Below are 12,434 nucleotides of genomic sequence, written 5' to 3' on the forward strand. Positions count from 1 at the left end.
CAAACATAAATGGTAGAATAAAATCACACAATAGAGAAAGAAAGAAGTATAATTTTCCTAAAACTCCATAGCCTCTAGAGGAAAAGTAAAGATGTCTCTGTACCGATCCTCCAGATTATACTAAGCTTGTTCATGACTTGTGAGACCTAAGAAATCTAGTGCTCTAATACCAATTTGTCACGACCCAAAATCCCAACCTCGGGGTTGTGATGGCGCCTAATGTCCACTTGCTATACAAGCCAATATTAGTTAAATAATTTAATAATTAAACAGTCAACACTACAAGAAAATAGGCCTTTAGCGAGGGGAAATTTGGTCGTTAGAAGTCCAGATCCGGTCGCTATAAGTCAATAACGACCGATAAAAATCCGGTCGTCATCGGTCGTTAAAAGCTCCGACGTTAAAAGTTAACGACCGATTTTCAATCCGGTCGTTAAAGACCCTTTAGCGACGGCATTATTTCCGGTCGTTATATATTGTTTTTAGCGACATGATTTTTCCCTAGTTAATGTGTTATCCAGTCTTTAAAAGTGTTCAATGCCAACAACTAATTTGGTCCTTACAAGTTTTTTTAGCGACCAAAAGTCCCTTCGTTAATTGTATAATTACATTTAATCGCTAATGCCTAATAAACTTTTTGAGAAACCTGTTATTCAATAGTTACTATGACCACATTCCCTTCGCTACTGGAAAATTTTGATAAATACAATGACAAAAATATATATTTCACTAATAGTACATATGCTTTCATACACACACCAGACATATTTGTAAATAAACCAAATGATTGATATTCTGTTAATACAAAGATCTAAGCATCACATTACCAGAAAGAAATTCAAATAGTATAACATCATCACATTACCAGAAAGCAATCCAAATAGTATAACATCATTTTTAACAATTCCTAAAAATAGAAAAAAATAAAATTGCAGCATATGTACATAAGACAATGCCTTCAAACCATCCCTAACATAACAAAATTATCTTGTTCTTAAGCTTGATGTGCACTTTCTTCAACAATAAGTTCTTCAGACTTCCAAGCTTTTGATCTGTTGAAGTAAAAAGTTTATGTCAGTTTGTAATAAAGAATAAAAAATTAAAGAAGAAGATTAGATTCATCAAAGACTACACTGATCGCCTTAGTGAAATAATACAATTATCAGTTGACATAATAGTAGGCAATATTGTAGCAGAAAAACGTCGCATTATATTTCCTACATTCACAGACAATGATCAGAAGACTGATGAAGTTCTAAATCACACATCCTAGTCATACTAAAACCTGCATAGCAAATTGTTTTATTCTGGCAAGCACATTCTATATAGAGCTTCATTCGATTCTACACATAAGGAGGAAAAGCGATTGAAATACAAAATGCATATAGAAACTTTTGAGAAAGAGTCGATTATGACTTCAAATCAAGTCTCTATGAAGAACCGATGATTGTACATATACCAAACTTCCCTTTACAACTCACCTTTTGGTTCTACTTTGAGGTATATTATTTCATCAATTCTATGTTCATTGAGCTAGATTATGAAAACTCTAGGTGATATTGGGTATGGAACTTCATTCTTGCTTATAAATTTACTTGTCTTGATGACTATATTTTTATTTAATTCATAAACCTTAATGTAATGGAAAAAAAATTCACATGAGCATTGTAACAATTTCATCATAGAGTATAATATTAATGGCATCTAGCACACATCGATATGCAACTTCTAGAACATGCCAGATGTGTAGAAGCACACAGTATAACAGATCAACTTTCCAATTAATTATGTGAAAGAGAATTCACTTTTGATAATTATAAGCTCTTTGCATTACCTGGAGTCCAAAAAATATCAACCCAAAACTATCTGTATGCTATTTGGTTTCAAAGAATGCTATTTGGTGTCATTCTTTGAAAGAAGCTGTAGCATAAAAACATATTACTCTAAGTAATTCAACTGATTCTATTCTTTTTTCTACATAATATGAACTAGCACTGGTAAGATAAAATAGCTAACTTGGGGGAAGTCACCTTCAACTACTGTTAAAAACCAGATGTTACAATTGTTAAGAACAAAGTCACTATTAAAGCTGTTGAAAATTGAAATACTAGTGTTATTTGCTAACTCTATCTCATGCCAGGCAATCGAAGGAATGAGATGAAACATAATTAAAAAATAAATGGTATTGAGACAGAAAGCTCATTTTCATTGCACTTGCAGTTTTATTTTTCAAAAACTGTTTCTTCTCAAACAGATAACGATAGACTTATCTTCTTTTACTAATGCATAAATGGAATATTAAAATTCTCAAGACAATAGTTCAGAAGAAATCAAATGCTTGACAATTGGGCATAACATGGGATCAAACTTCTGGCAGCTTATCCATTTGGGGTTGTAGTTAAATAAGTTGGCAGGATTTGCAAAAATATTTTTACATAGTACAAAAAATAACAGCGCAAGAGTGGTAGAATATTCTCATCATTCTAATCGGTACTGATTATCTCAGCTCTCAAGTACATTTATAAACTATTCGGTGTGAATATGTTGGTTCTTGATAAAAGAAAATAAAGGGTGAATCATAGATAGCATTCCCAGAAATCATCATCCTCTATATCTATAGGTCAATATCAAAAACCTCCATTGAGGAAGGTTCCAAGTAATACATACAATAAGGAGAATAAAATCAACTCAGTATTAAATGCCCCTACACCAATTTTTTTTTTGTTTGAGCTCTATCTTTTTCACAGGCAAGGAAAAGTATAAGAAGAGGTGATTAATGTAAAATTGTATTATTTTTAAGTTTTAGATAAAGTATTTTTTAAAATGTGATTAATAGGATTTTTAATCTACTAACCTGTTAAATGCTTCAATCTATTGTTCACTTGAAGATGATGATGAAGCCTGGTTAAACACTTCACTTGCAAGTTGTGCATATTTACTCTCTATAATATCGCATTTACTCTCTAGCCCTTCTATGCGCCCTTTTAGTGATTCATTTTCTTTTTCAGTAGCACTCAGCTTTTCCAACAACACAGCCTTGGAGGAGTTACCACCTTTTAACTCCTTAGCAGTAATTCCACCACCAAATCTAACTACATGACTCTTGCATTGAGGTCTGAAGCACCTTTCTACGACCTCAATGTTTGTAAGAGACGATTCAGATTGCACCAGTTCTTGGATTTTAGCCTATAAATTACAAGACTATTGGAAATAATACAACACAGAAAATAAAATGATGTAAAATAAAATTTGACAATAAAATTACATATTTTTCATTGGTTTCAGGTTCGACAAGCTTGTCGTCCTTCTTACGAGTCTCAAAAAAGATAGTTGTCATATCTGGGGGGTTTCCATCTTTGCCTCCCTTCACATTTAACTAAAAAGTCACAGAATTTTTTTAACAAAGATAAAGTTTCTCAATAAAATTACAATATTTACTCACCAATTCATGCATGATCTCTCGAATAGGCTTACTACCCGTACGATGAGGCATTGTCAACTTAGATCTATTGATCGAGTTTCTTGTACTTGTTTCCTAAATTAACACTACGCCACCAAAAGTATTATTAGCCACTTAATATAAGAAGATTTTAATAAATAGTTATGAAACCTTACCTTAAATTTTTCAGTTAAAAAATGCTCTTTGACCAGCCATTCCCAATCACTCTTGTCTACCCCCTCTGGCACATCTCTTAAAGCATCGCAGAATGTCTTAGACTTTATGTTCTTGTGCATCGATCCTCTCCAATTGTTCCATAACTTTCTCATATGTTTCAAGACATGATCTCGTTGATCATTTATGTTATCACTATTAAATTTGTTCTAGATTATTTTACAAGTATCTTTAATAATGAAACTCAAAAAAAATTCAAAGAAATTAGAAAAATAAAATTTTAACCAACTATGTGTATCACAGGAGATTATAAAGCTCATAATGGTTATACGAGTTCTAATTTATAAAGAGGGCATATTCCTTAACGAAAAAAGTGAAGCGAGCATCAGTTGATACTTGGTTCTATTTGACAGGCAAAAGAAAGATACTTATGCACAAATATACCTGCAACAGTCAAAATGAGAAGTTAGCCAAATTTGAAGCAGCAAATATGCATGAGTGAATATTAATAACAGAAGAATAGGTGTATGCCAAGATTAAAATGAGGAACAAATAGTAAATCAGTTATAAGTGCATCTAGAGAATCTAAGAAAGTGATAGGGTTGAGTTTATCTAAAATGTTCTGAAAGTACTTTATTCTAGGACTTGGCAACTTTTACATCAAAATCTCCAAATATAATGCAATTTTTTTGACACCACTACATTATTAGATTAAGTTAAAATATAATAACCAATACACCTCTTCATAGTGAACCCAACACAGTAACATGAATAAGAATAAGGTACTAATAAATTAAAGATTGTGACATTTCCCGAAGATTTGCTCGACAAAAAAGCACAGGCACTTCTTTAGCTCTTGACTAGCAAACATGGTTCGAATACATAATCTATGTATCAAAATTACGGCGAGAAGCGCAAATATAAAACTAGTACCCAATAAGGATAGAATAAAGGAAAAGTAAAAGCACATTATTACTTAGTCATTTGCTGAAGCATTAACAAATCATGATATATGGAGCAGCCAAACTTTTTAAGTGCTTCACATATAGTACTTCTCCCTATTTGATAATGATAAATAATGCACACAATTTCACAAAGATAATACCTGATCAAAGAACTAAGTAGATATTGGTCTTTTACAATATCTACTTTTACTCCTGCATAGGCTAAAACATGATGAATTTTATTTACATTTGGAATTGACACCTCTAATTATTTACGCTGGAGTAGTTCTTTTTTAGAAATAAAAAAAAGTTTCGACAAGTTCACTACATTCTGAAACTGCAGATTAGTACAAAAATCTTAACATATTTGTAATTTTTGTGTTGTATTATTCATTCACAAATTACAGACTAGTATAAAGTCACAAATCACTTAAATTCTTTAGTTTCCAGTTTTGTGAAGCATTTCATTCACTTAGAATTAAACTCGTAATATAAATGAAAATAACAAGCGTACGCTTCAAGAAGAGTCATGGTTTTAGTCAAAAAAAAGGAAGAAAAAAGTCATCAATATATACATGCCTACAACAGTAACAAGTGCCTATCTCTGTCTTGACTGTAAAATTGCAATTGAACTTTCAATATGGTAAAACCAGCCATTCAATGGATGATGTAAGCTCATAGTCTTTTCTTTTCCTTTTCATTTGCTAATCGAAATTCTCTGTTCAACGCTTACTCTTACATTTTTGGCCTTTTCATATTCATATGGACCTGAAAATCACAATTAAGTAAAAAAAAATCAGTACAATAACAACAACAAAGATTACAACTTAAGAAAATAGTATACTTATTTTGCTTCTCTGAGTGCCTTGCATCGCTTCTTCATCAGGGAAGGAAGCATCACATTCCAATATTGGATCAAAACTAGGAGGCCCAAGACTATCCTTCTGAGCTAGCTTATTCTGATTAGAAGCTACTGCATTATAGTTTTTATTTTTGCTAATCGAAGTTCTCTGTTCAACGCTTACTCTTACTTTTTTGGCCTTTTCATATTCATATGGACCTGTAAATCATAATTAAGTAAAAAAAATCAATACAATAACAACAAAAACAAAGATTACAACTTAAGAAAATAATATACTTATTTTGCTTCTCTGAGCGCCTTGCATTGCTTTTTCATTAGAAAAGGAAGCATCATATTCTAATATTGGATCAAAACCAGGAGGCCCAAGACTATCCTTCTGAGCTAGCTTATTCTGATTAGAAGTTACTGTATTATAGTTTTTATTTTTTCCCATCAAAGTTCTTTGTTCAGCGTTTGCTCTTACTTGTTTGGTCTTTTCAGATTCATATGGACCTGTAAGTCACAATTAAGTCAAAAAAATTCAGTACAATGACAATAACAAAAAATTACAACTTAAGACAATAATATACTTATTTCGCTTCTTTGTTCAGCGTTTACTCTTACAGAACCAAAAGCTCTAAAGCTTTTCCCTCGTCCCCTTACTAAGGCACCAGGTGGAACGTATGCATGCTTAAAAGTCTTCGAAGTTGATACCATTCAAACTTTTGAGATTTTGATGGATTCATGTCAGCCTGATAGAAAAAAAAATAGTTGATTAATAGATATTCATGTCAATTTCATCATATATGAACATGTGAAGGTGTAGGAAACAAACTAAAAAGTTAGATGGCAATAGACAACAGTAATGAATAAAATTGACACAAACATAACACATGAAAACTTTAAGATAACAAATGTTTAGTGAGTCAATCCATTATATATGAACATACAATCAACTAAGAAGAAATCCACTGGTGGAGTTTTAGAAACGTTTTTCCTTTCCTGCAACTTAACTTGTAAATCAAATGGGTTTTAGTATGGAACTTTTATTATAATAAAGGAGTTAACAAATTAAAAGCAGGTGTGATAGAACTCCAAACCTTCTTGAGTTCTTTTCCTTTTTAGTTGTGAAGAATTATCTAACTCCTCTAAATCATCAATATTCTTTTGCATAATGTCAAAAGAATCACGATGTTGCACTTTTTGTACAACATGTCAGCCTTTATTAGAAAGATCCTCAGCATAAAAAACTTGCGATGCTTGGTTGGCTAATACAAAAGGCTCATTTGTTTTTAAAAATCGCTGGCGGTTAACACTTACAAAGCCATATTCATCTATTTTAACTCCTTTTTCTTTGTCATACACATCAAACCATGTACATCGAAATAAAACCACCCTTCTTCCCGGAACAAATTGTAATTCTAGAATCTCTGTTAGTTCACCATAGAAATCAATATTTTTATTCTCTTCATCGGTCTCTCCAACGACAACCACCCCACAATTTTGAGTTCTAAAACCTTTATCATAGTCCAGTACGTAAAACCTATATCCGTTAATAATATAGCCACGAAAACTTGTCACATATGGCGTGGGACCACGTGACAATGACAACAAATCTGCCATTTTCTTACTGTCATCGTATTTTTGCAATCTTGCGACCTATCAAGATCAAATATATAGTTTAGCAAATAATAATTACATATAACTTTGAGTAAATGAGTTGTAGCCTCTAGACCCTTCTTGTAACAAATTTATGCACAATGTTTTAACTTGTCTTTAAGTAGACATGTTTCTGATGCATGCTGTGTAAGTGTATAATGATTTTCACCACATTAGGGCAATGCTATTGTGATGGAGATGTGTGTTCATTCCTAAAAAGTGTAATAGATTTAACACATTGCAAATTACTTATCTTTGTTCTTGGGAAGTGAATTTTAAGTATACATCTTCTTAAGGTTACTTGTGAGGTAGCATTCAAGACAATTCTAAGTATACATCTTTTTCTAATCCTGTCTTCAAAAATTTCAAAAAAGAAAACGTCTCTACATCATCTACATTTAGTTCAGATTCTTGAGTTTAAGGAAAGATATATTCTTAGTATATCCATATTCTGAAAGGCTTTTAAAGAAGTAGAAAGGTCCAAAAGGAATAGGGGAACAAGGATTGTATACAAATTCAGAGGAGCATGACAAGTAGCATAAAGACCAATAGATGTCTAACTTAGTAGTCAAACAATGAGATATGAGAATTATGTATCTTAGAAAGAAGCAAGTTCGAGCAAGTACAAACATTATACGAAAGCTCTACGTCCAATGAAATAGATTTAGAATCGCATATGGTTCATTAATCACTTTACAAAGCATTAGATACCTCTATTAAAAATGAAGACGCAATTCTCCACTAAAATTTGGCGACCTTATGTGATATTAGAACTAGACAAATGCAAATTTTGGCCAACCATCTTTAGTCTAGAGGTCAGGATAGACATGAAGGAAAAAAAATCAGATGCATTAGATTATTATATGAAGCTTAGATACAAAACTATTATACACTGCAGTGACATCTGAGCGACATTACTTGTTGATACAATAATATGTTTCCTTTAATAAGACCAGTATATTATTCATATATGCAATATATATACTCTTTTTACCCCATCCTCTGAAAAAGAAACACATATAGTTAAGCCATTCCCCATTACTTGAAAACAAGGTAAACCAACACCCTCCCTTCCCTCCACCCCTCCCCAAAAAAGGAAGTTAGAAGAAAACAACAGAAAAGGAGAAATCTTTCTAATAAGGAACAAATAAAACCACACAGGTATATTCAAATGAGTGGCTAAACTAAAAAAAAACTGGCAAGAGCATAAGTATATCCTTTTACTATACATAATATGTTCTCCAAATCGATTGATCTGTTATTCTATTAAAAAGAATTTCCTTTCTTTCAAAATCAAACTCAATCCACATATATAATCATCTTTACAAGATGAATACACATATTTGACATATAAAATAAAGGCGAGCAAAAATCAATCAAACAAAAAAGAACTTTTATCAGCAATACTCTTCAAATTTGGATGTAATTAAGTATTTGAAAGATATGTAATTCTAAGAAGAAATCCAATATTTGATAAACACAGAGTTAATTCATACATAAGGAAAACACATAGGTTGAATAGAAGTTTACAGATTACCTTGACAAGAAGGAAAATAAAACCCTAGGTTGTAGAAAAGAAGCCAACTTGTGATTCTTTGCAGATCTTTGACTGCTCAAAGCTAGCTATGTGCGTGTATTCTTGTAACTGCAATTTGTCTTGTTCTCAATTGATAAAACAGAGAGAAGTTATCTTGTTCTCAATTGATAAAACAATGAAAAGTGTTTTGTTTTAGGAGGGGTGGTCACTGGAGTTGAGGGTTGTGGGCTGCTTGTGGATTGGCTAAAAAAACGAGGGAAAAACTGGAGCCTATTTATTATTTGTCATATTGCTTATAATATATATTTTAACATTTGGATTATTTTAATTTTTAATGACCGGAAATCATCCCTTCGTAAATATAAACAAAAAATTAGACTTTAACGATCGAAAAAAAGTTTGGTCGTTATACATACACTTTTAACGACCGGATTCATGTCCCTTCGTTAAAATTTTGTTGTTAAAAGTCAATATTCTTGTAGTGTCAAAATAGAATAATAACAATTATTAACGATGATTTAAGCTGAAATACATGAAATAAACCCATTACATAACACAATCTAACTCAACCCCAGAAATCTAGTATCACCAGTATATGAGCAACTATAAGTCTACAAGTATAGTTTGAAATAAATACAACTGTTCGAATGAGATAACAATGATAGATAGAAAATGGAAGGGGACTTCAAGGTCTGCGAATGTTAGCAGCTCAACCTCAAGTCTCCGAAGCAAATATGATCCGAGCAAGATGCACCTCTAAGCCCTGCTGGGACCAATACCGATATTTGCATAAGAAGTACATAAGTGTCGCATGAGTACAATTGACCTAATGTACTCCATAAGTGTCGAGTCTAACCTCGACGAGGTAGTGATGAGGCTATGACATGACACCTACATCAAATCCTGTACATATATATATATATATATATATATATATATAAACAAAATATAATTTTTCCGATAAGATATTAACTTGGAGGGGACATGCAAAATGAGTAATATCATGAAAATGACAAGTATGAAAATCATCAAATAGCATTTTTTGAAAGAAGCAACAGTGTAACCAAGTAAATCACCAAAATCGAAAATCAAATAAGGCAATGAAATAAAGATGGCACGGCATCACCCTTCGTACTTTTACTCTCGTCCTCACCATGTGATATCATAATAAAATGACACGGCATTACCCTTCGTGCTTTTACTCTTCCGCATGGCATCACCCTTAATGCTTTAATCCCTTCAACCTCTCAATATATTATGATGAATGCAAATAAGGCACATCAACACCCTTTGTGCTTTTCACTCTACCTCACCAATCAATAATACCAATTTCAAATAATAAATGCATGGCGAGAAATAATTTCACTTCAATTATAGTGCCATGATATCAAACTCAACTTCCAAAAAATTCACAACTTCTTCAAAATAAACAATAAATATGAGACGAATAATTAAAAGTATTAATCTAACCTATGCATGGAGAACAAAGTCATATAGAACAAAGAAACAATTCCCACTCGCATTCTTTAACCCAATAACAAGGTATAAGTACTCGTCACCTCACACATATGTCATTCCCACATATAATTCACGTATCAAATAAACCAAGTAGTTGTCCTAATCCCTCAAGTCAAGGTTAACCACGATACTTACCTCACTCCGCAACCAAATCAATCAATCAGCCACGGCTTTGTATTCTGAACAAGCCTCCAAACCAAGCAAATTATCAATTAAACAGTTCAAAATAAGCTTTAGAAACTACCCATTAATGAAAAAGGTTCAATTTTGATCACCTTAAGAAAAGTCAACAAAAGTCAACCCCGGGCCCGCTTAGTCAAAACCTGAGGTTCGGACCAAAATTCAATTACTCATTTACCCCCGAACCCAGTTATGTGATTTGTTTTGAAATCAGACCTCAATTTGAGGTCTAAATTTTAATTTTACAAAATGCCCAATATCTACCCAAATCCCTAATTTCTACCATGAAAATCCTAGATTTGATGTTGAAAACACATGAAAAGTAACGGGTATTTGAAAAAAAAATAGATTAAAGTTGCTTAGAAATGATTTTTGGAAGAAAATCCTTAAGAAAGTTTTATACAAAATTTCACAAGTGTAATAATATCATACAAACTCGCTTACGGGATCAAAACACCAAAATAACACCTAGAAGTACGAATTGGACATCAAAATGCATGAAATTTTCAAAGAAACTCAAGAACTACTAGAATCTCATCTAAGCGTCTGAATCATATCAAATCAACTCCGACTTATACCAAATTTTGCTGACAAGTTTCAAATATCAAAGTGGACCAATACCAAGTCCCGAAACCAAAATCCAAATTCGGTAGCCATAAAGTCAAGCTATGATCAAACCTAAGAAATTTTCAAACCTTCAAATTACTAGATTTTAGCAAAACAAGTCAAATCAAATTAGCCACTTCCTAATTTAATTTCGAGCATACGCCCAAGGCAAAAATCACTGTACGGATCCACTAGGATCATTAAAATACCGACCTGGGATCGTTTATGTGATGACCCGGCCGATCATTTTAAGTGTATTAGCCCCGATACCTTATTTATTGCCTATTTTGTGTTATATTTTGGTTAGGTGACTTGGTGGGTTTTGGTTGTGGTTTCGGATTGAAATGGGACACATAGTCCCTAAGTTGGAGGTTTAAGTCGTAGGAGTTAACCGTAGTTTGACTTGTGTGAAGACAACTTGGGAATGGAGTTTTAACGGTTCCAATAGCTCTATAGGGCGATTTTGGTCTTAGAAGCGAGTCCGAATGTTGATTTGGAGGTCTGTAGGTCGTTTCAGCGTTAATTAGCAAAAGTTTGAAAGTTGGAAGATTTTTGAAGTTTGACCGGAAGTGGACTTTTTGATATCGGGGTCGTATTCTGATTATGGAAGGTGTAGTAGGTCCATAATGTCATGTATGACTTGTGTGTAAAATTTGGTGTCAATCAGAGTTGTTTTGGTATAAGTCAACGTTGGTTTCAGAATTCGAAAGTTCTTAAGTTCTTAGTCTTGAATCGATGCGCGATTCATGGTTCTAGTATTGTTTGAAATATTTGACGCTTTGAACATGTTCGTATGATGTGTTAGGACTTATTGGTATGCTTGATTGAGGTCCCGGGGGCATCGCGTGTGATTCGGACCATGTTCGGTGCATTTCAGATCATTGAGGAATTGTTGATGTTCTAGTTCTCTTCAGTTCTGGTTTCCTCTTACATGATTGCAAATAAGGGGCCACAATCGCGAAGCTTTGAGACTGGCAAGCATGAATTTGTTATATGCAATTGCGTGAAGGCATACACGATCACAAAGCTTGAGAGATCAGAGAATCGTGAACGTGTGGCTGTAGCCGTGTTCGTAGTGAAGGAGGGGAGGACCTGGGTAGGGTCCTGCTTTGCTCTATGCGGTTGCGAAGGTGTGCACGTGTTCACGAATAATGTTTTTGAGCTGATGGAAATTTTTTTCTTCGCGATCACGAAGGAAATTTAGCTATCGCGATGTGTAAATAATTGGGTAGCAGAACATAAGTTTGAAATCGAGGGTTTATTTCATATTTCACAATTTGGACTTAGAGAGCTCAGTTTGAGGCGATATTTTGAGGGTTTTTCAGAGGGATTGTTAGGGTAAGAGTTCTTAACTTAATTTTGATTAAATTCCACTAATCCATCATTTATTTTATCATGTAATTACGGATTTGGGTTGGAAAAAAATTGGGGAAAGTTATAAAACTTCCTATGCCAAACTTTTAGTTTTGGGAGGCGAAATGAGGTCGGATTTGAATAATTCTTGTATGCTTGGACTCGATATCAAATGAGTGTTCG

General features: G+C 33.1%; 1 protein-coding gene and 1 long non-coding RNA gene across 3 annotated transcripts; both read right to left on the reverse strand.

Moving 5' to 3' along the window:
• Nucleotides 1-798: 798 nt before the first annotated feature.
• Nucleotides 799-3,994, reverse strand: LOC142181995 (uncharacterized). Its single transcript, XR_012710892.1, has 3 exons — nt 3,616-3,994; nt 3,266-3,535; nt 799-1,052 (listed from the first exon to the last, which is right to left on the reverse strand). It is a non-coding gene; the product is annotated as an uncharacterized LOC142181995 (long non-coding RNA).
• Nucleotides 3,995-5,024: 1,030 nt separating this feature from the next.
• LOC107803610 (uncharacterized) lies at nt 5,025-8,850 on the reverse strand. 2 transcript variants are annotated; one of them, XM_016627360.2, is made up of 5 exons: nt 8,595-8,849; nt 5,989-6,150; nt 5,696-5,911; nt 5,402-5,617; nt 5,025-5,325 (listed from the first exon to the last, which is right to left on the reverse strand). In XM_016627360.2, the coding sequence occupies exons 2-5, from the start codon at nt 6,113-6,115 to the stop codon at nt 5,255-5,257; spliced, it is 630 nt and encodes a 209-aa protein (XP_016482846.1). In that variant the 5' UTR covers nt 6,116-6,150; nt 8,595-8,849; the 3' UTR covers nt 5,025-5,254. The 2 variants fall into 2 exon arrangements, 1 of the variants encoding a protein (XP_016482846.1); XR_001652047.2 differs by having other exon boundaries at nt 5,883-6,150; nt 8,595-8,850.
• Between the last annotated feature and the right edge of the window lie 3,584 nt (nt 8,851-12,434).

Source organism: Nicotiana tabacum, chromosome 1 (genome assembly GCF_000715075.1).
Source record: "Nicotiana tabacum cultivar K326 chromosome 1, ASM71507v2, whole genome shotgun sequence".
NCBI lineage: Eukaryota > Viridiplantae > Streptophyta > Magnoliopsida > Solanales > Solanaceae > Nicotiana > Nicotiana tabacum.